The sequence below is a fragment of the Mustela putorius genome, unplaced genomic scaffold (assembly GCF_011764305.1).
Source record: "Mustela putorius furo isolate JIRA1106 unplaced genomic scaffold, ASM1176430v1.1 tig00000868_pilon_pilon_pilon, whole genome shotgun sequence".
NCBI lineage: Eukaryota > Metazoa > Chordata > Mammalia > Carnivora > Mustelidae > Mustela > Mustela putorius.
Window position 1 is genome coordinate 7,685,743 of NW_025421502.1, and position 25,189 is coordinate 7,710,931.

The window sequence follows — 25,189 nt, forward strand, 5'->3', positions numbered from 1 at the left end:
AACACAGATTTCCTCCTGTGGCCTTCTGTCATCATGATAGAAGAGGGTCAGAATTGAGAACCTAAGGGGGAAGATGGTTATACTCTTTGGTTTAAATTTGATGGGAGAGGGGAGGATGTTCTCCCTGAGTCAGGCTGGAATCATCATGGCGTGATGCTATACCAGATGTTGGCAGGGCAGTAACATATAGAGCTCTTCTAACTGGGCTACCATTCTGTTCTGTGAAATTTCTCTATTATGATGCCAAAGAACCATGCTTTCTGAGAATGTCTCCTGATGGCAGACCCTTGCAGGAGTAGAGTCAGGGTTGTAAGCAGAAGATACAGAGTCAACCAGCTTAATTCATCTAGCAGTTTTCATTGTTTGGGTAATAGCAGTGACTCTTGTAGGGTATAGTGTTGTTGCTAAACTGTAACCGACAATATAGACCTGGCATCACAAAAAAACATCGGGTTCCAGTCAAAGTCACCAGTATAAATGAGCATATTTGGATAGTAAGTAAATTTTTTAAACTGTAAATTTTTCTACCTTTCTGCCCCCCTTTAATAAAGCAGTGTCTTGGGTCCAATGGAGGGATTGACCTGGTGCGTAATTAAGGCACAGGCCAGGAAATTGCACCCACCGTAAGCACTTAAACCAGGAAGTTGGGACCAGAAAGTGTGGTTATTCTTGCTTACCAGGAATGCAGAAAGCGGTTGTTGCAAATCCATGACCATCCTCTTACACATCCTCAGGCATTTGATTTGTAAAGTAAAAACCTGGTGGAAGGAGATAGGTCAAGTTGGCCTTGGAGTAAAAGGTCAAAGCAGGACATGTTTTTTACCTGACTGGGGGCTCATATGTTTGCTTAATCCTAGGCATCAAACTTCGGGAAGAATTGCTTGTCCTTTGGAAGATAAGCCATGAGAAATGGACTGTTCCTGACTCTGGAAATTCTCTTTTCAGATGCTGTGTTTGCCTTTCAATTACGCAACCCAGTGCACAATGGACATGCTCTGTTAATGCAGGATACCCATAAGCAACTTCTAGAGAGGGGCTATCGGCGCCCCGTCCTTCTCCTTCACCCTCTTGGTGGCTGGACAAAGGATGATGACGTTCCTTTGATGTGGCGTATGAAGCAGCATGCCGCGGTGCTGGAGGAAGGAATCCTGAATCCTGAAACGACAGTGGTGGCCATCTTCCCATCTCCCATGATGTATGCTGGGCCAACTGAGGTAGTCTGCTTTTAAGATTTTCAGTGCAGTGGAAACCACATTTACTAACACAGCTAGTGCTGGTTTTCCTCTGATCGGTCGGTCTGCTCCAGACATTCAGCATGCCTGGAGTACTCTCACACTCCTATCGGGAATGCTCTTTAGAGGTGACCCCCCAAAAGCTGTCTTCTTGGGAATGGGAAAACAGAGGCTTCTCTTGCTATTATTGTGGTTTTTGGTCCCAGTTTTGTGAAGGAGAGAGTGCTCCTTGTAGACAGAGGCCTGGGAGAACTTGGGAAGGTGTGACAGGGGCTCCTCTTAAAACCGTTGCCCAGTTACGGGCAGAGCTCCGATAATACCCATCTCAGCCCTTTAACAAAGTACTGTCATTCTTCCCCAGAGACAGATTTGGTCTGATTTTTGCTGCTTCTGAATTTTGGAAGGGCCAAAGGTATTTTAGCGGGAAGATAAACATGGTGCCCTTTAAAAATCATTCAGAAGCCATTCTTCTTCTGTTCTTCTGTGAAGGACTGGTGCTTAATAGAGTCAGGAAATAAAATTACTTCTCGATACAGGGTGCGGAGAATGTTCTAGAGTTCTGTTTAGTGGTCAAAAAGAATGTTTTGAGATCTTTTTATGACCATACATACAGAAGAGGACTTAATCAAGTTTTTGCTTCAAGGCAGAATGGCCCTTCCAAAAATACTGTTGAATAGATGAATAAGTCAATGAATGACCTAAAAAACAGTGTGTGGGAAATTCTTAGGCAGCTTTCTGTTGAATTTTCATGATGAAGAATAGAATGCACATTATTATTACATTCTTATTCAGCCCTTGAAGGGAGATGGATATACTTAGATTTATTTGGGAGGCAATCCCTCTTAAAAAGAATCTGAATAATTTATACATATTCTGTGATGTCTTCCTCCAAAGAAGTTTAGGAAGTCTAGGCAAACTTAGGAAGTTTAGGAAGTTTAGGCTCAGGTGTAAATATTTTTGTTAGAGCTTTGTTGTGGGTCTGTATGCTCTTACCGTCTCTTTACGAAAAACCAAGAAAAAATAATAATAAAAAACCCTGAAAGATTAAAGTGTATTCCACTCTTCTTTTAGAGCCAGTCTAAATAATGCATTGGAACTTCAGTAGGTAGAACTCCTCATACGCTTTTTTCCCTCTTTGTGGTATCAGGGGTTCATGAGAATTAGGCAGTGGATCACCCTTTAAGTTTCCTAGAGATCAGCACAACTTCTGTCTCAAAGAGGAGCTACATTGTTTTGGAAATAAAGTGACAAATTTTGTTCCAGTGGTTTTTCATCCTTTCCTTTGGTGCTGTCTTCATCATCATCATTTTAAGGAATCCAATTCTCCAGAATTCTAGAATTAAAGGATGATTGATTTTTAAAGTGGGAGTGACCCAAGCAGGTTTAGGGTCAGGAATAGGCCACCTAGGAAATTCAAGGGATTTATCTTCCCAATTCAGGAGATATTTTGTCCTCTTTGTGTTTCATTTCTTATTCCCTAACATGGGAAGAGAGATGACATTTTAGCTAAACTAAAAATTGCTTTTAGAAGGGTGAGGATAAGAGGATAAATAGATAAAGATAAATAGTAAAAATAGTAAATGTAGTAAGAAATAGTAAAAAATAGTAAAAATATTTAGATAAATAGTAAAAATAGCCAGCTGTGCCAAAACAGATTATTCTTCCCTGAGAGAACACCTCAAAGGATTAAAGCATGCTGTTTTGTCTACATTGGAAAGATTCCTAACATCTTCTGGTTTCAGAAGCAAGTGTGTTTCTTAAAGATTCAAAGGTGAAGGTACATAAAGGCACCTTTGGGGTGCTGCTAGCACTTTGGCTTCCTTGAGAGCTGTGTTTTTGTAAGCATAGCTGACTAGTCAGTGAGCTGGCTGCCGCAGGCCCTTCCTTGGCCTCAGAGCTGATGCCTGTTGCCTCCCACCCGGCGTGGTCTGGTGAAGACCGTCCAGGCCTGCCATCGAGGAGTCCAGGCATGGTTCTGGTTGGTCCCCAGCTGGCTTGTAGTCTCAGGCTAGGCTTCTGTAGACTTCTCTGGGTAATGTTTAAATGCACAATAAATGGTTATTTAACTGGTACATCAGGAGGTCAGACTAAATGTTTTTGAAACGTTTTTTGCAGGGCGTTCTCTAGTTTGTCTTACTCTTCACTTCATATTTAAGTATAGTATACATGGGAAGCAGGACACATTTCATAGATGTATGGTTAAGTGGATTTCTTCCGTTTGAACAGTCATACAACTGGCATCCAGACTTTCAAAAAACCCTCTTATCTGCATCCCAGAAGCTGTCCTTCCTGTCCTTCTGTTCCCTCCCTGTTCTCCCCCAGGGGTCGCTGGTATCCTCGCTTCTCACCTCAAGGATCCAATTTGCTTGTGCCAAAGCTTGGATACTCTGGGAAGCAGATTCTGAGAGCAAGATTAACATTCAGGAAATTTATTAGAGAGAGCCTTTGGGATCAACGCCTGCTGGAAGACGAAAGAGAGGAAGGGAGTGGGATTGGGCAGAGGGAAGAGTGAAGCTGTGGTTCAGTCTTAGGGGAAGCCTCATTTGACCCTGTGTGGAGTTCTGGAAAGGCCCTCAGAGATGTTCCATGTTGCACAAGGGATAGGCATTTATGCCACCTTGTCCACCAGTGTTTGGCTGCCTAGGGAAGGGGTATGCCCTTGGGCACTACTGTTTTTTGCGGAGGCAGTTTCTGAAGAGGGCTGACAGCTGTGGAGACTGTCCTGGCTGCTCTCCCAGATGCTGGGGAATAGTCTTCTCTTTCTGGGGATGACCTGAGTGTTGCTTCAGTGTCCAGTCCAGCCTTTTTATAACTGAAATCCTACAGTATATGCTTTTTTATGTCAGGCTTCTTTCACTTTACATTATATTTCTGGAACTCAGCCTTCTTGTAGTGTAGAGTCGGTTGTAAGTCAGTCATTCTCAGTACTCCTCGTGTGACTATACCTGATACTGTTGTGTGTGGACGGTTTCCAGTGCTTTGGTAGTAGGAATAGCGCTGGCATGAAGATGTTAGTGCATGTCTTCCAGTGGACATTTGTGTTGTTGTATACTGAGGGGTAGCGTTGCTGGGTTGTGGGGTATGCATTTGTTTGGCTTAGTAGATACTGGCAGCGAATTCTAATGTGGTTGTACCATTTTACTCTCCCAAATGAGAAAATAAGTATTTCCTCACTTATACTTGATTATCTTTTTTTTTTTTTTTTTTTTTTTTTAGGGATTTATTTGTTTATTTGAGAGAGGGAGAGAGTGGGCATTGCTCGTGAGTGCAGGAAGGGCCAGGAGGGAGAGTCATAAGCCAACTCTGAGTGTAGAGCCCAATCCAGGGCTATATCTCACCACCCTGGTATCACAACCTGAGCCGAAACCAAGAGTCTGATGTTGAAGCAGCTGCATCACCCAGGCATCCCTTGATGATCTTTCTGATTTTACCCAGTTTGGTCCTTTAGCCTGACTATTTAGCCACACATTTTCTAATAATTTACTATTTCTTAACCAACCTCAAGAATGTTTTCATTGAATTGGTTTCACTAAAGAGGAAATGGAGGAGCAGTTAATGAGTTGTATTTGTATATAGTGAGTGAGAAATAGAATATAAAAATAGCTTATTTTTAATGAGCTTTTACTATATCTGCCTGGCAATATGTCAAGGGTTTTACTTGTATTAGCTAACTTAATCCTTACAATAACACTAAGAGGAGTAGGTATGATTATTCTCAGCTTATAGATGAGGAAGCTGAGGTAGAGCTATAAAAAACTTGTTTGAGCCTAGGTGGCTCAGTTGGTTAGACGACTGCCTTCAGCTCAGGTCATGATCCCAGAGTCCTAGGATCGAGTCTGCATCGGGCTTCCTGCTCAGCAGAAAGCCTGCTTCTCCCTCTCCTTCTGCCTGCTGCTCCCCTTGCTTGTGTGCTTGCTTGCTCTCTCTCTGTGTCAAATAAATAAGTAAATAAATAAAATCTAAAAAAACCCAAAAAACTTATTGCAGATCACAGGTCATCTACAGATAATCTGATTACAGGACCATGTACTAGAACTTCCACAGAATGTTTTTTTGTATCTTGTGGTGTATTATTAAAATAGGTCTTAAAATAAGTGGCCACATAGGTTTTGAAAACAGACTGGAAACAAATTTTAAAATATCTTAGAGGAGTTCCAAAGCGGTGAGGTAGGATGGCCCTGGCTGGCATTCGTTAGAGGAGGAACCTAGGTACAGTGACTTTCAAACGTGTGTTTTATGACAGCCTAGAATGATGAGTTGTGATATTCTCGGTTCGTCTGTATTCCTGCTCTTTGTTTTCTTGGGATACCTGCCTCATGATCTTACTGATATCTGCTAGTGTTTTTGTTGTTGTTACAAAGGGTGAGTAAGGTGATGTAAATCATTTAACGGGTTGTCTAATTGGTGACAGCACAAGGTGATGAATATCAACTGCTTTTACTAAAAAACAGTAAACCCTTTCCTTCAAGTTCTCAACACCCCAGGGTTCTGTCCCCACTTCAGGAGAGCTGCCCATACCTCAGAGCTCTTGTTGGTCTGTGTGAAGTCTTGGAATTCCAGCTTTGGAGGAGAGCCTAGGCTGGCCTCCCCTGGCACAGACTTCCCGTCCAAGCACGTGTCCTTTGATTTGGGATGTCCTTCACTGTTTGAGAGAATATATAAAGAGCATGAAAATAAATAGTAGCAAGACAATGAAAATAACCACAGACACATACATGGGTATGTCTGTCACACACTGAATAGATGCTCTGCCTTCATTGTATCACCTCATCCCTGCAACAGCTCGGTGAGACAGCTTTATTCCATTTTGCAGAGGAGGTTGCTGAAGCTCCGAGAGGCCAAGTACCAATGGTGGCCCATCAGAGAACGTCAGAACTGGGCAGTAGTTACAGTAGTAAAAGCAGATTTTATTCAGGAACTATTGCAGTGAGGGAAAAAAGACCACAATGTAGAATTGAGCTCAATTCCGAATAAGTTGTAGACGAGTGGGTATTGATAGCCAAGGGGCAGAGTGGGTGTTAGGAGGGCGGTATTCAGTGGATTGAAAATCACCAAGAAGAAGACATCAGAAGTTACAGGCAAGAGCTGATTGTGCTTAAACAGACCTTGCAGGGTTCTTCTTGCTGAAAGCATGCCAGTTGACCGAGTATCACTTCCGGCGTGGTGGGTGGTGGGGAAGAAGGATTTGATCACATGTCAGGTATAGAGAGTTTCTGCTGACTTGACTCAGCAAGAGTTTTGCTAAAACTGGGTAACACAGGCTCTGTATGGATGGAACTGAAGGTGGAGGCTTGGAGGGCTTAGAAGGGTCTCACTAGAGTTAGGTCAAGCAGAGAGTCAGGCCCTCACTAGCAGGACTGCAGAGCTGGGACCGAAATTCAGGCCAGTCTGATTCCATGGCCTGCCGTTCATTTCTCCAGAGCTGCTTGCCACCTGGAAGTCTCTGAGGGGCCTGTGGTCAGCAGTGCGTGGGAGGGCAAAGGAGTCAGGGGCCTGCACAGAGCTCTCAGGTTTTCTAGAAGGGTCTGAAAGCACCTTAAAGTTGCTCTGCCTGTAGATCTCTATCTGGAGTATCCGTTAGGAGCTAAGAGGTATGGTTCTTGCCAGGAAGCTCTGGATCCGGTACCTGAGAAAAGGGCAGGTTTTAACTTCCGAACTTCGAAAGAGCCAACTAGAAGTTCTAGTAAACTTCTCTGTATTTTAAACCCTTAAATGTTTTACTGATTTGTGGCCTGGCACGATGGAAACGGTTATATGGAGTGGCTTGTGAAAACTGTGCGTTTCTCTTTCTCAAGTGCCCCCCTTGAGTGTTTCACTTACTTGGCTTATTCACAGCCTTAAGTGAAGAATTTTTTTGTAATTAAAAAAACATTCATTTTGGTAGCTTTTCCAGTGACATCAGGAAAACGTCTGCCAGTAATGCTTATTTGCCAACTAATAATAATAAAATAAAAACAATGACTGTTCTTTAATCATTTTCTGTAGGTCATTTAGAAGGCATTGGTACCAGATTTGTTTCCCTAGCACAAATGCTTTTCAGAGCAGTGAGCAGCTGTGGAGCCTGTCTGGTTATCAACAGGATGTCCCTGATTTTCCAGTCTGTAAATTTAATAGCTTGATTCCTAAATTCCATTTTAGAAATTGGGTGGGTGGGGGGCAGCATGTATAGAGAAAGTTACTTTTCTAATGCCAAAAATGTGTTCTCTGTGTACATTTTTGTTTTTGTGAGGTATTCATTGATTGTAGGAGATTGTGGTGGTCCCGTCTCACGAAATAATAAGTCCATTTTTGTAGAGGATAAATAATGCGTGAGCGTGCTGAAAGTACGATGCATTCTGGAATGTGACTGTGTGCCACTAACAGCTATATCCTTGGGTTAAGACATTTGAGTAAGGATAACGAGTTGAACTTTGGAGGAAACACGGGGTTGGACGTAGAGATTTCTCTTTGCCATGCAAGTTATTGATGCTTTATTTCCTTAATAGAAACTGTTTCTGTGCAGATAAGCAGATGCCTGACACTGGGACAGTAGGAATATTCTGCCTCCTGGATGACAGTGTATTTATTTAATTAGTCTGTGCTTTGTACCAGTGTCTGCGGCTTAAATAGGATGTGTGTTTGGATATAAATCTGTTCCTCCCCATAAGCACTTCTGAGTTCCAACAACCTAAAGAGACATTTCCTTCTGGAGATTTAAGCCTGATTGTAAGAGCTGTTAACTCCCCGGTTTTAATTATAAACTTTGATTTCCTTTGGGGTGTTTGATAGTTTTGTCTTATTTATTGTATTCATGTTTCTAGAGTTGTGCAACACAGGCTCTTACTAGGATCTCTGGGGTCACGTATTACCTAGTTCTCCTAGGATATAAAGCACATTAATATTTCTATTGCACAGTGAATGATTTTTCACACCAAATGGGATCAGTAGAGCCCACAGCTAACTTCATGTCAATTTTGATCAGTTTTGCTATGAAATTAGTTTTAAAAACTAGGTACATGGAGGTTTTTGAATTTTAGGTGCATGTGTTACCTAATCGTGGTAAGTTCACAAAATGTACATAGATCCTGCTGTATGCCTTAAACTTACACAAATTTACATCAATTATAGCTCAAGAAAGCTGGAAAAATAGGATTTCAGGTTTTTCAATAAAGAGTTGTGGGTATGTAAAGATTTAGAGTCCGAGAAACATTTAGAGTCTGTTGGTGTATATTGAAAGTAACTTTGGGGATCTGTATAGTCTGATATTTTATATATTTTTAGCTTATGTCTGGTTTCTTGATAACCGAAATTACTAATTTAATTCAGAGACATTATATTTTACAGGTGTTTTAGGATGCTTTTCACAGGGGGAGAATGCCCTTTTTTTCCTCCTGATTTTCCTCTAGATTTTCTGCTCAGCATCTGTTCTTGTTTCTTAGTGAAGCAGCATCACGTTCCAGTATCGTCTCTTAGTCTGTTTTTCTTGCAGTTAGGTAATCTGTACTGTTCCTTCCCTAAGGGTAGTGCTAACCAGAATTTGTCCTCCTGACGTCCTATCTGGCTGTAGGGCCTGGCACAGTGTAAGGGGCTCAGTAAGAATAGGTATGCCTGAGTTTGGGGGTTAGAGATACCCAGGAATAATACTCGTTCTCTCGGTTGTCATTTTGCACCTTAGACGTGTTACTGAAACGTGCCAAGTCTCACTTTTCCTATTTGTGAAATAGGTAATAGTAACTGATTAATATGCTATAAACATTAAATGAGATAATATTTACAGAACACTTTGTACAGTGACTAGCATATCAGGAGCTCAGTAATTGGTACCTGTGTTGATCTTCTCTCACCCTGGTAAAGAACTTCATGAAATGTTTTCCAATGCCTTACCACCTTTGGTTCCTTAAAATAATAATTGGTGAGATGGTGGAGAGGCAGAGCAAATCAAGCACTTCTGTCTTTTATCAAAAGCAAATTTTGGGGCCCCTGGGCTTGAGAGGCAGGAGTGAGATGGGGACGCTGGGCCATGGTGGATTTACTCTCCTTCCCCTCGATCCTCCCAATCTGCAAAGCTGGGCTCAGCCAGGGAAGCATAATTTATGAGAAAAAAATCAGTTTGGTTGCTGATGGTTGTGAACAAATACATCTCTTACATTTGAGTTGTGTTATTTCAAAGACTCAGACAGTTGAGATTCCTTGCACATAAATGGAATCTTTGGGAGAACTTGTAATGAAGATCATATCTCAGTTTCTTGATTTGCAGAATGAAGGATTTGGATTCCAGTCTAAACTCCCTTTCAACTCTAGAGATTGTGTGATGAGGGTAATTGCAAATTGTAATTCTCTTCTGGAAGCTGGAGAATGAAACATCTAAGTAGAATTTGTAATTTTTATATTGCATGTCATCTGTGTGACTCTCATGAGGGTTGAATACTGTTCAGTACCTGTAAAGAGTAATAGAAATTGGTACTAGAACTAATTGGCACAATTAAGATTGAAAGCCATAGGAACCCGTAATCTAATGATGGGAAGGGTGAACCTCTTTTTTCATTTGCCTCTCTAGATTTTCCCAGTCACTTGAAGAGTTTAAAATGATTCCTACTGCTGAGGAATCAGGAGACAGTCCATTATGATTTAGGAATTTCAGGAAAACAGATTAATATTAAAGAGATGTGATACTGTGCAAAGAAGAGAGAAGAGTATTTTTTTTTTTTTTTTGAGAGAGGAGTATTTTAACATGGAATTTGTGAGGTGAATGAAGGTATAGTTTTTTTTTAACCCAACAAAAATAGGTCATGGATTGACTTTGTAAAGAATTTTTGTACCATTGAAGTAAGTACACTTTTGATAGTTAGGGAAGGAAAATCTGCACATTTATGTAAGAAAATAGTTTCTATGCCTAAAGTCTTTTATAAACCAGCTGAGTATTTGATTTTTGCTGTATGGAATGTTGAATTTAATAAAATTTATTACATTTATATAAAAGTAAATTTCAGAGTGAATATATAAAGAAATAGGTCTCCTAAGCTGGATTTAGAATTGTTCTATTTATTATCCTCAGTTATTTCTTTCAGAGAGTGTGTAAAGGGTTAGGGGAGGAGGGAGAGGCAGAGGGAAAGAGAAAACCCCAAGCAGGCTCCATGCAGCCCCAACATGGGATTTGATCTCTTGACCCTGAGATCATGAAAGAAAATGAGAGGTGCCAGTAAATTAGCTGCCAGCTAGAATGAAGCTATCGACACTCTAAAGGAAGATAATGCAATTCAGACTGCTTAAAAGAAATCATGCACAGGTCCAGCATGTAGTAACAAATTATTACAAATATGAAGAAGCAGGAGGGTGAGATCCAGAATAGAAACTGTCCCTAGACACATACTTCGAGATGATGCTGTTGTAGGAATTTGCAATTAATAGCATTAAAGCTTCTTAAAAGCAAATATGGTCTTATGGATGTAGAATCTCAAAAATATGGAAACTATATAAAAAAGAATCAAATGGAAAGTCAAGGACTAAAAAAGTAGATCTGAAATGAAAACATCTGTTGGAAGGATGTAAATGCAGACTGGAGTTTGTAGAAGGAAAGGTTAATGAAAGAGAAGTCAGATCAATCAAAGTTACTTGAAAAGGAAAATAGATGGGAGAAATGAGCAGAGCCTCAGTGAGCTGTGGGCAGTATCAAGCTATCTAACATATGTATAATTGGAGTAATGAGAGGAGGAGAGAGAAAAAGAAATGTGCCAAAAAAGGATCTTGAAAAAATGATGGTTAAATTTTTCTAAAATTGGTGGAAAATGTCAATCTACAAATTCAAGAAGCCTAATAAATCTTAGAATAAATCCAAAGATAACCACACTTAGGCAGAAGCAGTCTGTTGAAATTTCATGATATAAAAAGGATCCTGAGAAGGAAGCTCCTGGGTGGCCCATTGAGTTAAGTGGTTAAGCGTCCGCTTGGTTTCAGCTCTGGTCATGATCTCAGGGTCATGAGATTGAGCACCTTGCCTGGCTCCACGCTCATTGGGGAGTCTGCTTCCCACCCCCTCTTGCATATACACTCTCTCTCTTTCTCTCTCAAATAAATAAATAAAATCTTCCAAAAAAAAGAAAGAAAAAAAGAAAAAAGAAAAACCAAACGATGAGGGAGGGAGGAAGAGGGAACAGTAGGGAAATAGTAGGAACAATGACTGACTTCTCAGGAGTGATATGAACAAGAAACAATGGAGTGATATCTTTAACAAAAAGAAATGCCTGTTAATCTAGAATTTATAGTCAAGCAAAATAAAGGTGAAGTAAAGACATTTTCAGATAAATAAGAGTTGAGAATTCTATTAGGGAAAAGTTTTTCAGAAATCTTCTGGCAGATTTCCTCAGAGGTCCCATTGTTTGCTCAGAGACCCACAGTGTATGGCTGGCCGTATGGCTGTACAGCAGGGAAGGCTGCAAAAACAAGGACCTGGCACTTTCACCCTCTAGACTGAGGTTTCTGTCATCAAGAAAGAGATCGGGGCAAAGGAAAGTCAGTTGTATAGGCAACCAGCACTGTTCGCCACGTAGGAGTTAAATTACTTTTGTAATCAGAAAAAAAGCCAATCTGTTATTTGGCACACAGATGCAGGTAAAGTAGAAAATAAGTCACATGTTAGGTTGGCCATTTATGGATTCTTAGAAGACTTTATAGGAAAGCCATAGACATCACTTGTATTCCTTCTTCCTGTGCTTTCGGTATTCCAAACCTGCTTGCCATATAAAAAGATAATACATATTGACCTCAGTTGTGCTAGAGGGATAAACAGGCAGCTCTCACAGAGTTTCAGTGACCACCTTCTAGACAGCCTGTCATCTTTTTCATAGAGCAAGTGAATTTTCTTTGGAAACACTGGCTAGGAAGTAATTAAATGCAACTGAAATTGTCATGGACTATTTCACAGAGTAGTAGTAACAGTGGCAATGTTTGTGACTGTCCTTTGTTGAGGGCCAAAGGGTATGTTGAATGTTTTCAAGCCTCCCACCAATCTGATATGTTAAACATTATCTTTTTCATTTTTATAATTTTGGAAACTGAGGGTTCAGTTTCAAGTCTAAACTTTACTAAGGGCATTCGGTCATGAAGGGGCAAAAGCAGGCTTTAGATCTGTCTTCCTAAAGTAGATACAGGATGGCTGGCTGTGGGTTGACTTGCATTCTTTCGATTAAAGCATGTTACCTTTTCAGTGGGTTGTAAGTTGATTCATACCAGGCATTGTTGGAAGAGTTACATGTGATTTGTTTATTCCTGGTTGTTAACAGTTTTAAAAGTATTCTCATAGGGAAGTCGGTCCCTAAAGTACAAATTGAAATTATTTGGTCACTTGCAGGAGAATGTTGACTCTGTTTGTGTTTGTTATGTTTACCTTTAATTTACTCATTTAACATCTAGAAGAAATTAAAGAGGCAATTAAATTTCTGGATATTTTATAAGCCAAAATCAGAACTGGCCACTGCCAGTTGCTTTGTGATCCTGTAAGTTACTAATTTTTCTGGCTTTGGTTTCATCTTGTAGAAGGATAGAGAGGGTTGGATTAAATGTTCTGAGCTTCCTTACATGCTAAAATTAAGCCATACATCCTTGGTTCATTGACCATTTGGTACTTGAATGATTTACTTATCTAGATATAAATATTTAGTGAACAAAGTTCACCTGAAATCAGAGAACTTCGATTGCCTTTTTAATTTAACTCTGTAAGCAGTAGTTAATTTGCATGAGGCTGGAATGATTTTCCACTTAAGTGAAATTGCCAAGTAGTTAATTGATTATTTGATTTTGACCCTTTGATAAAAGTTCTGAGTCAGAACTAGCAAAGGTCTTGTGTGTGTCTATAGTGAAGGGGCAGAAGGGAATGACCAGAATCTTCATGAAGTGCTGAATCTAAGAGTGGTTAGAGGAAGAGGGGTCTATATGAGGAACAAAAGTCTTTCATTATCATGTCTTGCCATCTTGTTCATACAGGACTATTATAGCTCATTGCAAACAGTAGTAGTGCTGCATAGTGGGAAACATATAGTGATAGGACCTTGGGGTCCTCTTTATTTAGCTAGCATATGGGGAAAGAGAATTAGGATAGTGCTCAAGAGGTTTTTGAATGTTCCAAGTTTGGAACTGGCCACATACCATTTGGGCTCTCATTTTTTTCAGCCAAAACTCTGCCACATGACTACACTGCAAGGAATACTGGGATTATATTAAACTGTGTTCTGAGTAAGAAAGGTAGTATAAGGTCCTTAGAAATATGGGTATATGGGAAAATAGGTGAGTGAAAAAAAAAGTCAAGACAATTATTAACTCTAGGAAAAACAAACAGTTGTATAAGGAGGGGAATAAAATAAAGATGGTAATGGCTAACATTTATTGTGTACTTTATACCAAGTACTATTCTAAGTCTTTTTTTTTTTTTTAAAGATTTTTTTATTTATTTATCAGAGAGAGTGGGGGGGGGGGAGAGAGCGAGCACAGGCAGACAGAATGGCAGGCAGAGGCAGAGGGAGAAGCAGGCTCCCCGCTGAGCAAGGAGCCCGATGTGGGACTCGATCCCAGGACGCTGGGATCATGACCTGAGCCGAAGGCAGCTGCTCAACCAACTGAGCCACCCAGGCGTCCCTATTCTAAGTCTTTACGTTTCATATATTAATTTTCTTAAAAAAGTCATGAGATAAATACAATTGTACTTCCAATTTTACAGACAAATGTTGCTTTCACCAACAGTGGTGATATCACTGTATTTATTGGATAAATGGCATAGGGAATGAGGAAAATGGAGTAAGAGTCAAGCATCATCATAGTAGGAAATATAAATAGTCAAATCAGCAGTATACAAATGCCATTTAGAAACACAGGGGTGCCTGACTGGCTCAGTCAGTGGAGCACAGAACTCTTGATCACAGCTGCATGCTGGGTGTAAAGATACTTAAAAATAAAATCTTAAAAAAAAGAAAGAAACACAGGTAAAAATCAGTAGAAACGGCTGAAAAAGCTGAAACTCCTCAGGGTGATCAGTTTGAGTGTTGGGTTTGGGATTGTCCTTATGTTATTGCACTTTCTAAGCCATGTCAATAAAAATATATCTTGGTCCAAGATGAACTACCGAGAACAAATGACAACATTTGTGTGGGTAGTCATCATTTATATCTTATTTTCAACCTAGATCAGAATGGTTGTGTAAGTCACTTGAGTGGTGGAGCTTAATGCTGAAAGGGAGCTGAGGCCAGATTTCTAGACCTGGGTTTCCTCTGCGTTTTCTTGGCCAACTCACTTAACCTTTGGGTGATCATTTTCTTCGTATGTTAAGGAGAATGATGCTCTCTTACAGCTACTTTAACTTATAAAGTTCTGAAGTTCCAGGTGTTAAATGAATTATTTTTTTATTTCTCCACACTTGCTAGTGTAGCTGTCTCTGCTTCTGAGCTCATTTTGGATGCTGTGTAGCTGTGGAGTCACAGCCAACACCTGGTTTTACTCTTACCTGGTATCTGGGGTATGAGTCACTTAGTTATCAGGTTTTCTCAGTGCCAGTGTGTGTATGTAAGGATTCATATAATTGAAATCCTTGTCATCCAGTAGCTTTTTTTTTTTTTTAAACCTGTTCTAATATAACAGAGAAGAGTGTATACCTCACAAGTTTTTGTATGGTTCAAGGACTTCTTACAGCGAACGTACTCTAATTACCAGCAACCAGGATCGTAGGTCCCGAGACAGAACCTTACCAGGGACTCCTAGAGCTAACATCAAAATGGATTAGATACAAGCTCCTATTTCCAAAGTTGGTAATTTTCAATTACAAGATGAGTAAGTTAGTTCTGAGGATTGAAGGTTCTGCTTAGTGATTATAGTTAATAATACTATATTATGTACTTGAAATTTGCTGGGAGTAGATCTTAATTGTTCTCAGCTCACACATATACACAAAGGTAACTGTGAGGTGATAGATGTGTCAATTAACTTGATTGTGGTCAATATTTGACAATATATTTGACTATAACATCATGTATGCTTTAGATATATACCATTTTATTTGTCAGTTATTCTCAGTAAAGCCGGGAGGAAATAAAGAACATTACCATTAACCCAGAAGCCCCTTCCAGTTGCTTCCCTCAAAGGATAAACTGCTAGCCTGACTTCTAAGAGATTAGATTTGAACTATATATAAAGGACATATTGTGGTTGTGTACAAGCATATATATAGACACATGTACATTTACATATCTCTTAAGAGGCAAAAATATTTATAAATACATATGCATAAACATCTATACACATTTATGGTTTTAGATTTTAGTGGGAAGGACTTGCCAATTTTGTTCCTGGCTTTCCAAGATGACATATTTAAAGTTGTTGAGATTTCCTACTGATACTCATTATATAAATACTCCAGGTCCTTCTCAATGTATGATGGTGTTATGTCCTGATAAACCCATCATAAGTTGAAAATACTGTTAAGTCAAAATGCATACCTAACATACCACACATCACAGCTTAGCCTAGCCTACCTTAAATGTGTTCAGAACACTCATGTTAGCACAGTTGGGAAAAATCACCTAACACAGAGCCTGTTTTATAATGAAATGTCGAATACGTCATATAATTCATTGAATGCTATACTGAACATGAAAAACAGAATGGTCAGCATGGTTGTCCGTGTGTGGGTAGTTTACCTTTGTGATTGTGTGGCTGACTGGGAGCTGTGGCTCACTGCCCCTGCCCAGCATCATGAGAGAGGATTTTACTGCATATTGCTAGCCTGGGCAAACTCCAGAATTCGAAGTTAGAGGTATGGTTTCTCCTGAATGTGTATATTACTTTCGCACCATCATAAAGCTGGGGACTGTAAGTTTGCGGCCATCTGTATCCGTGTATTTATTATCCATTTACTACTTCTAAGTGCTGGCCTAAAAGCAGAGTTACCAAATATGAAAACTTGTATTCCAGGTCCAGTGGCATTGCAGAGCACGGATGGTTGCAGGAGCCAATTTTTACATTGTTGGACGGGACCCTGCCGGCATGCCTCATCCAGAAACAGGGAAGGACCTATATGAGCCAACCCACGGTGCCAAAGTGCTGACAATGGCCCCTGGCCTGATCACCTTGGAAATAGTTCCCTTTCGAGTCGCAGCTTACAACAAGAAAAAGAAGCGTATGGACTACTATGACTCTGAACAGTAAGTTTTATATTCACAGATCTAGGGAATGCCCTGTGTTCTAAGCTGCTCCCAGGGCACGTTGTCTCAGCTTTACAATAACTTGACTCATGGCAGACTTTGTTGTACGCATTTCAGAGAAAGCCCAAACCTAGGAAACTAACTTCTCAATATGCTAGGAGTTAGAAGCAGAGATAGAAATTGAATCTGGGGGCGCCTGGGTGGCTCAGTCATTGAGTGTCTGCCTTAGGCTCATGTCATGATCCCAGGACCCTGGGATCGAGCCCCGCATCAGGCTCCTTGCTTAACAGGGAGCCTGCTTCTCGCTCTCCCACTCCCCCTGCTTGTGTTCCCTCTCTTGCTCTCTCTCTGTCAAATAAATAAATAAAATCTTTTTTAAAGAAAACTTGAATCTAGTTTTTATGATCCATGATTTCAGGAATTTTGTTTTGTAGTTCCTAAGGGCAGTATCGACATTTCTTTGTCAGCCATATCTACTGTATGGTGTAGAGCATGTAGAAGGAGTCGAGGGACTTAGTGATGATTAGTCTGGTAAGCCCAGAAAATCTATTCAGTGAGAGAGTATAATATTTGTACAATCCCTATGGGACAGGCACTGTCCTGATTGCTCTGTGGGTAATAAATTAATTATTCCCCACAATATCCTATGGTATTGTTATCCCTGCTTTATAGGAATACAAAGTTCTTATAACTTGCCTAAGGCCACAGAGTAGTAAATGGCACCTGGCAGTTGAACCCAAGCAGCGTGTCTACCAAGCCTGTGCTCTTGACTGCTAAGAGTGCAACTTCTTTCTTCAAAAATCTTAGAGGAGGGGCAAAAACGAAAAAACTTTTAGTACAGATTATTGGTAGTGTTGAACATGTATCTATGGCCCTTCTGTATTGATCTTTATAGACAGTATCAGTCTAAATTTAGAGTGGTGGTAGAAGGCCCTAGAATAGGAAGTCAGGGGTTCTAGTCCTGTCCTTGCTTGGTGACTTGAGAGTCCTGGGCCTCTCTGGCCTGGGTTCTTCTCTAAAGTGATGGCAATGGAGGAGCTGATTACATCTTAGCCTAAAGTCTGTACTTCTTTCCGTGATCTGTAGCACCTAATTATTTTTACACTTTAGCAGATACTTGTTTTGTTGATTAATGCTTATTTAGTACACATTACATCTCCTTATAGAGTATACATACTTTTTTAGCACAAATTACAATTCATGTTCAAGTAGAACGGTTTTTTTTTTTTTTTTTTTTTTAATATTTATTTATTTGAGAGAGAGAAAGTGAGACAGAGCATGAGCAAGGAGAAGGTCAGAGAGAGAAGCAGACTCCCCGTGGAGCTGAGAGCCCGATGCGGGACTCGATCCTGGGACTCCAGGATCATGACCTGAGCCGAAGGCAGTCGTCCAACCAACTGAGCCACCCAGGCGTCCCGAGAATGGTTATTTTTTATATATATATTCTTACATTTACTTCTACTGACAGGTGCAAACTAAAAGCTGACTGTGGTCTAAAGCCCTTTAATCTGAGAGCCCTCATCCTTTCTCTATGATACTTCACAATTAATTCTGTATTCAGGACTAATGCTGACCGTGACCCCGTGTCCTCATTTGGTGTGGCCCATTTTGTTGATGGGGATAAGAAAGGAAAAGAAGTCTTTCATAGATTAAAACATTTTCTTGTTTCTAAAAGCAATATAAAGTTTGGTGTCATTGAATTTCTTTGTGATAAATGATAAATTATCTGGGTAAAGAAATACTACCATTTACAGTGGCATTTAAGGGATTTATTGACTTCCCATTTAATGGTCTAAATAATTCTGGAGAAAAACAAATGCACAATGCTAGGTGATAGGCTTTTCAGAGTGATGAACTATAGCTCAGATTAGGAGTCCACGAATAGGAGAGGCTTATATAACGGATACAGGCGACTCCTAAGTGTACCTGAGGCCTAGGTGGGGGCTTGAAGACAGAAGCTCTTATTCTCTGAAGATCTGAAGTGTGGCCCACATTCCAGCATACTTCTGAACCACACCAAGAGAAGAATTTGCAATAATGCAGACCATTTTTACTTTTTTAGAAGACCAGCATTCGCCAACACGTAGAAATAGTTCTGAATCGTGGCATGTTGTGTTTTGTTTTGTTCTAAGAACATATGTCTGGGTATGTCATTTGTGTGTGCGTATATATGTATGTGTGTGTACATACACTTAGTGCACACACATGGTGCAATTTCACTGTCTCAAAAACAATGCAACTCTAAGAGGGGTGTACTGAGAGTTGCAAATGGTCCTTTTCTTCCAAAGGGATGCTTTGGAAGCTTTAGCAAGAGAATTTTAAGAAAAACAAAAGCAATTTTAGTAAAACCTTGAACTATATTTCCACCATAGGTGATTGAAACTGAAACTATAAATTAAATATTAAGGAGAGTGAAAAAAAATAAGTTTCTAAAACAGTCCTGCCCTTTTGTGGTTAAAATTATGTAGGGCCACCATCAGGGATTCTAATTTACTGATTCTGAGGAGAGGCCTACACACCAGCAGTTCTTTAGAAAGCTCTCCAGCCGAGAACACTTGATGGAGAGTAGCATTGCTTTCTACAAATTTGAAGATTTTTTTTAAAAAAATTAATTAATTGGGGAGAGAGAGAGAGAGAGCACAAGTAGGCAGAACGGCAGGTTGAGGGAGAAGGAGAAGCTGGCTCTCCGCTGAGCAGGGAGCCTGATGCGAGCTTGATCCCAGGACCCTGGGATCAGGACCTGAGCCCAAGGCACCTGCTTCACCACTGAGCCACCCAGGTGCCCCACTTTCTACGAATTTGTAACACATAGAGTGTCAGAGGTGGGCTGGGCTGGGAAACCTTTTACTTGTCATCCAGCATGTAGCTGATTAGTTTGTGTACAAGATGTTAACGTTCCCGAAAGTAATGATTAGTTACAGACTGAGGAGAGAGAAATAGAATCATCCTGCCAGTGGCTAAGTAGTTAATACTTAGGTGAGTTTCCATGCTGATGAGTTAAGGAAACAAAACTAACTAGAGCTGAGCTGTTCTTTTACCCTTCTCCTTGTTCTGCTGTCTCATTACTGAGGTTTCTTCGCGTGCATGGTCAGGTGACTCCATCACCCAAGGGATCCAGAACCCATCTGTGTATAGTTGACTGATGGGGTGGGAAGCCCTTGATAACTTTCATGTTTTGTTAAATCTGTGTAGTATTGCTTTAAGTCTCTCTCTTAATCATTCAAAAGCTAAATAATTACATCAGTTCTCATAAGATTTTCCAGTGATGAATTCTATATTAGTTGCATGAGTGGCTCATTTTCTTGGAATTTTTTTGAGTTACCAAATCTTAATAAATTGTAACTTGGGAAGCCTTAAAACTGCCTTAGTTTCTAGTTTTTTATATTTGTGTTCAAATATAATTAAGTTGATGGGACTATGTTGGAAAGTGATTAAAATTTTATGGAAAGGCGATCGTCTTTGATGTAGTGAGAAAACACAGTTATTAATTATGCACATATGAGGTTGTCTTATGTTTGATTAATGGACGTTCCTCAATGCCAGCTTTTATGTAATTAATGATTTTGTAGGTTTTGATTTAATTAAATACTAGTGTAAGACAAGGCTTAGGGAGGAAAAAAAACAAACTATGAAGATTTCAAGCAAGATATTGATAGGAATTATGATAAAAATCATCTGTTTTTACTTAGGAAGTTAAGTAAGTTTATATTTGCTATAATAGTGATTCAAGGAAATTTAGTTTTAGGACTACAAGATTCAACCCCATTCTTTCAGACATTACAAACAAACTTTTACAGAGAATTCGGTTATTTGTAAAGTTTCCTTTATGCAATAGATCTCTGTATTTGGGTAGAAAAATGCAAAATTATGGTCCAGATTATTGCAGTAGCGACTCAATAAAAACTACTACATGAATGAGAGTGGCCTTATGGAAGTGGGTGAATGAAGGGACAAGTGGAGGAAAGTGTTTGTGATCTGGTTATTTTCACAGTACCAGTAGAGTATTTTCATAGTTTCAGTGCTGGAGTAGATCTTAATTCATATATTATTGCTGTCATTTAAAAAAATAATTGTAGGTGTCTCTCAAGGCTTTTTGATATAGCCTTCCCTTTTCTATACTTTCCACAGGAAAGCCCATCATCTGTAGTGGTTTCTATGTGATGACTCTTAAAGCTACACTTCAGTGTTTCCCAGTTGCTAATTGTGTTAGCTTTCTAATGCTGCATAGCACATGACCACAAAGTTAGTGACTTCCTACAGTACTACTTATTGTCATATTCTTTAGGTCCGAAGTCTGGGTGGACCATATTGGGTTTTCTAGCCGGGCTGGGCTCTTATCTGAAAGTTCTGGAAAGAATCCACTTCCAAGATGACCCTTGTTGGCAGAATTCAGTTCCTTGCAGCTGTGGGGCTGAGATCCCCATCGTCTTACTGGCTATTGGTTAAGGATTGCTCTCTGCTCCTAGAAGCCATTCTGTGTTCTTTCCTGTGGATACCTCCATCCCAGCAATAGAACCTTCTTCATGGTAAATCCCTCTTATATTTCAGATGTGCCTGACTTTCCCTTCTGTTACCAGCTGAGAAAAGTCTTTGCTTTCAAAAGGTTCCAGTAATTAGGTTAGACTCACTCAGATAATTTCACAATTTTAGATCACTCGGTTAGTGTAGCTCATTGCAAATGACCTGCAGTGGTAGTACATTCTTTCATAGACCCCTCCTTGGAAAGCATTCTAGAGAAGTGAGAAGCTTGTGTTTTCTAGAAGTAAAATAAAAGTAACTTTTTTCTCTCATGGTTAATATTAAAAATAATAGGTAGAATATCCTAAGGAAATGTGTGATATTTTCATTATAAAACCCAGTAGTACTCATGTTCTGGCTTTTTAATCAGTTGTAACGTCGGAAAGAAGAAGTGGGGACAAGGGAAGGGAGCCATGCATTGAAAGGTAGCCAACAATATAAGGGTCCCAATTAGAACTCTGCTGTGCTAGAAAAAACTATATGGGAGGAAGATTTATTATTTTTAACACCAGGGACACCAAAGTTACCTTGAACCAAAGGCCGAAGATCTGCTCCTTCTCTCTACCCCAAAGCCCTGACCAGCTTTGACTGCTCTTATGAGATAAAGGGACATAACTGTAAGTGCTAGAGAATAAGTAGAAAGAGCAAATGGAACAATTCTCAGGAAAATACTTCCCTTAGTGCTTAGGAAAGCAGCCTGGTGGAAGGAAAATAGTCCTCGGTCATGTGTGCTTTCTCTTTCAAATTTTTGTTCCTGGAAGGTTGCTTCTTTCTGGGTGAGTGGGATACTCTGCCTATGATGCATTTTTGGGTGGTAACAAATGAATAGGATGCGTCCCCTCAGTGGTCAGCCAACTCAGAAAACAAAACAAACACATGTTTTAAAAACAATTTTTTAAACATTTAAAAGGCAAAAAAACCCAATATTAACAATTTAAAAATAACACTCATGCCTTTGTACTTTGATTTTTTTTCTGTGCTTTGATTTTATTCTTTTTCTGTACATTCATTTAACATAGTTGAGTTTATAACACAGTTGAATTTTATATCCTGCTTTTAATTATTTACTTTTCATGCAATTCGAAGCTCTCTGCACACATTGCGGTGTCTTCTTGTTCATTCTGGTGCCAGACTGTGCCATGCGTTGTAGTGGCTGTGTGCACAGGGCAGGGCTCACTCAGCCCTGCCCTGTGCACACAGCCACTACAACGCATGGCCTGGAGGCCACGCGATGCTGCAGAGCAAGACTGGCCCACAGGCTTCCTCACAGCTCACACGTGTCCTTAGGTAGCTAGCATATCTGCCTGTCATACCTGGTCCCACCTCTTGTGCCTGTTGTCCAGCACACACGGGCTACAGTGTTTCTACAGCAGGATTTTCAAATGCTGCATGGTTGAGGCCTGGCTGTGGTCTCCCCTCAGAGTGTAGGGTGGTGCCATGTCGTCCCTGAGCTCACTTACCTACAAACAGCTCCAGGAGGAGCCACCAGTGTTATGTTTGGTATTGTGATTTTTTTTTCCCCCAATCTGCTTTTCTTTTTCCTGTGACTTTGGGATCTTCTCACTTTTCTTGTGTTTTCTGCCCCTTTGGAGGTAGAACTGGGATTTCCTTATTATAGCAATATCAAATCAGTTTCTTTCTTAACAACACGCCATTTAGCAAGCTTTCTTAATCTTGGCATTATTGACATTTGGGGCCAGATAATTTGTTGGTTGAGTGAGGGGTCCAGTGCGTTCTAGGATGCTTACCCTGGGGAGGGCGACCTGAGGTTGCAGAATCACCTCTGTTGAGACTCAAAGATTTGTAAGAATATTGGCATATTTGGATACTTATGTTCTTTTTAATTATTTCATCATTAGTGACAAGTCCAAAATATGCTCCTTTTTTCCCCTTTTTGAAAAATCTCTCCAGACTTTCTACTTTCATATTTGGAGCTGATCTGCATGTTTTGAGAGTAATAGAAGTCCTGGCTTCTAAATAAATGGGGATAGTCACATGTGTCTCAAAAGTAGAAAACAAATCACAAGACAAAGAGATCCTGGTGACAAATATGAAGGAAATTACTTAATACAGTCAAAGCAATGTCCTTGTTACCTAGCAGTGTCCTGGGTTTACCTCGTTTTCTGGTTAACTCATCCATGCATAAGCTGTTTGGGTCATTGATTTTGAAAAACCCTTTGAAAAGATATTCTCTGTCTATACCCTGTAACCAAGTAGGCTGTATATTGGAAGGACCCAGGAACATTGGTGTTCTGTTCAGAAGAGGGGAGGGCATTGTGCTGAGAGGAAGTTTTCCTACTGCCAGAGTTCAGTCATGGACCTCACACCAGGCAGTTTGATGTGGATGATGGCCATCTAAGGGTGTGTGAGTTTAGCTTTTTGAGTATTGGAATCTACTATTGAGTAATCAGAGACTTCTTTCAGAAGCAGTTGAGAATGGTGATGCTCTTATTCCCGGTTGAAAGCGCAGAAGCCCCATTTTGCCCACTAAGATATTTTTGGGTCCTTTTGAAACCTGTCCGTTGGCACTCAGTTAAAGGCTTCCGTTCATCTACACTGTGGTAGATTAGAGGGTTCATGTCCCTCTTTGGTGACGAAAATTCAGTTGACTTCAATACGGTTTTTAGGGCAGTCCTGGAAATTCGTTATTTGATTGAATGTCTAACAGGAGCTGTTCTCTAGCTTTTACTTACAAGATTGGGATGCTGGGAGGAAAACATGATGAATTAAGGATTTTGGTAAGTAGGTTCCAGATAACTACTTTTTTTGTGTATTTCAGTTGGTTTTTGGTTTGAAACTAAAAATTGTTAAATTTTTCATGTATTATGCTAGCTGGTGCTTTTTAGTTCCTGGAAAGAAAGCCGTAAGTAACTTTTTATCTGGTTTTGAAGAGATGACTCTTGACCTCATGCCTAAGAATTCTTAGTGTTTTGATCTACACAGTATTATATAAGAGCTGCTTTCAAGTTGGACGAAAAGTTAATTAGAACCAAAATAGTTCTTAGATTCACTTATAAGTTACTACTATAATTTTTCTATCAGAGAAGAAATTGACCTTTGTTTCTCTGATTGCTTATTGTCCAGTTAGCATTTTTTAACGAGCTGATCTAATTGAATATGAACCTTCAAAAGATACACTTGATGGGCCATCTGCTGACCCCACTCTTGTCCATTTGAGCAGCTCGTGCTGGTGGCTCTGATGGCCGCAGATGTGGACTAAGAGACAGCAGATGCTTGTAAAGATTTAAGATCTTCAACAAGTGGCCAAGAGTCATTGTACTTTGGAGTTAGTCAAGATGCTGGCCACATGTAGTCAGTACATCCCACATGGGACAAGATGCTGGTGCATCCCACAGGGTCGCTTGTAGCTTGCTCGATGGCGTGCCTTTCCCCCTCCCTGCCACTTGAGCCTCTTTCTTGAAGAGCTGTGGATTATAAGAATCTGCGACCAAGTGGTTTTGAAAAGGAAAAAAAATCCATCATATTTGGTTTTCTTTTTTCAGGTGCCATGGGAGATTGGTTAACTTGTGTAATTAGATGGCTTATTAGAATTGCTTTGTAGTGAAAGCCTTGGGGTCATTTATTTAGTAGCCTTCTCTGCTTCTGGCAGATTGCTGATTACTCACAGGTAAAGTGGAGAGCTAATTTTAGACTATTCCCCACACGTCTGAATTTTCACTTGTTTTAATTATTTCTGTAAGGTGATGCCTAATTAAAGATGAACTGTGAAAAATTCGATTATGGGTAATGTGACTCTTGTGCCAGGTCCTTGCACCTGACTTCTGATAAAAAGTAAAATCCTTCTGTGACAGTACAAGCATGAGGCGGAGGAAAATAAATGTGTTTTCTGTAGCCAGGGTGGAGTGGAACCGCCACCATGTGGGAACAGAAACTCCCATTTCATGTGATGAAGAAATGTTTGTGGCATGCAGGGCAGATGGAGTGTGAAATAGCGTCAGGAAAAGAGGTACCCAGGGACCTTGGTTTTAAAATGCAATTTCAGAAGGAATGCAAGCAAACTTCTGGATTCCAGACAGTTTGGCATCATGGGGAAGAGAAAGGGCTGTAATTGGTCTGGCTTTTTTCCTTTCATCAGATAGTCAGGACAGAGTCATCCCACAGCCATGCTCTCACATCTTTCTCTTTGCCTTCAAGAACCAGCACTTGGTGCATGGGACACAAGGTTTCCTTTGTTGAAATCAGACTTTAAAATTAATGTGGCCATAAAGCTCTAGGGTCCTAATTTTCCTCAGCAAAGATTATTTAGGGTGCCAATCA

The 25,189-nt window shown here is 40.1% G+C and overlaps 1 protein-coding gene and 1 long non-coding RNA gene across 2 annotated transcripts in view; one reads left to right on the plus strand and one right to left on the minus strand.

The window, feature by feature from the left end:
• The window catches only part of PAPSS1 (3'-phosphoadenosine 5'-phosphosulfate synthase 1), a 98,474-nt gene that overhangs the window by 68,070 nt on the left and 5,215 nt on the right, over nt 1–25,189 (plus strand). Inside the window, exons 10-11 of the mRNA XM_004748115.3 lie at nt 946–1,214; nt 16,164–16,393. Of these exons, the coding sequence (XP_004748172.1) occupies nt 946–1,214; nt 16,164–16,393 (499 nt within the window). The remainder of the gene's footprint in view (nt 1–945; nt 1,215–16,163; nt 16,394–25,189) is intronic.
• LOC106005402 overlaps nt 1–25,189 on the minus strand; it is a 48,089-nt gene that overhangs the window by 12,024 nt on the left and 10,876 nt on the right. Inside the window, exons 2-3 of the long non-coding RNA XR_001178724.2 lie at nt 5,751–5,874; nt 678–758 (exon numbers count right to left, since the gene is read on the minus strand). This is a non-coding gene — a long non-coding RNA (uncharacterized LOC106005402). The remainder of the gene's footprint in view (nt 1–677; nt 759–5,750; nt 5,875–25,189) is intronic.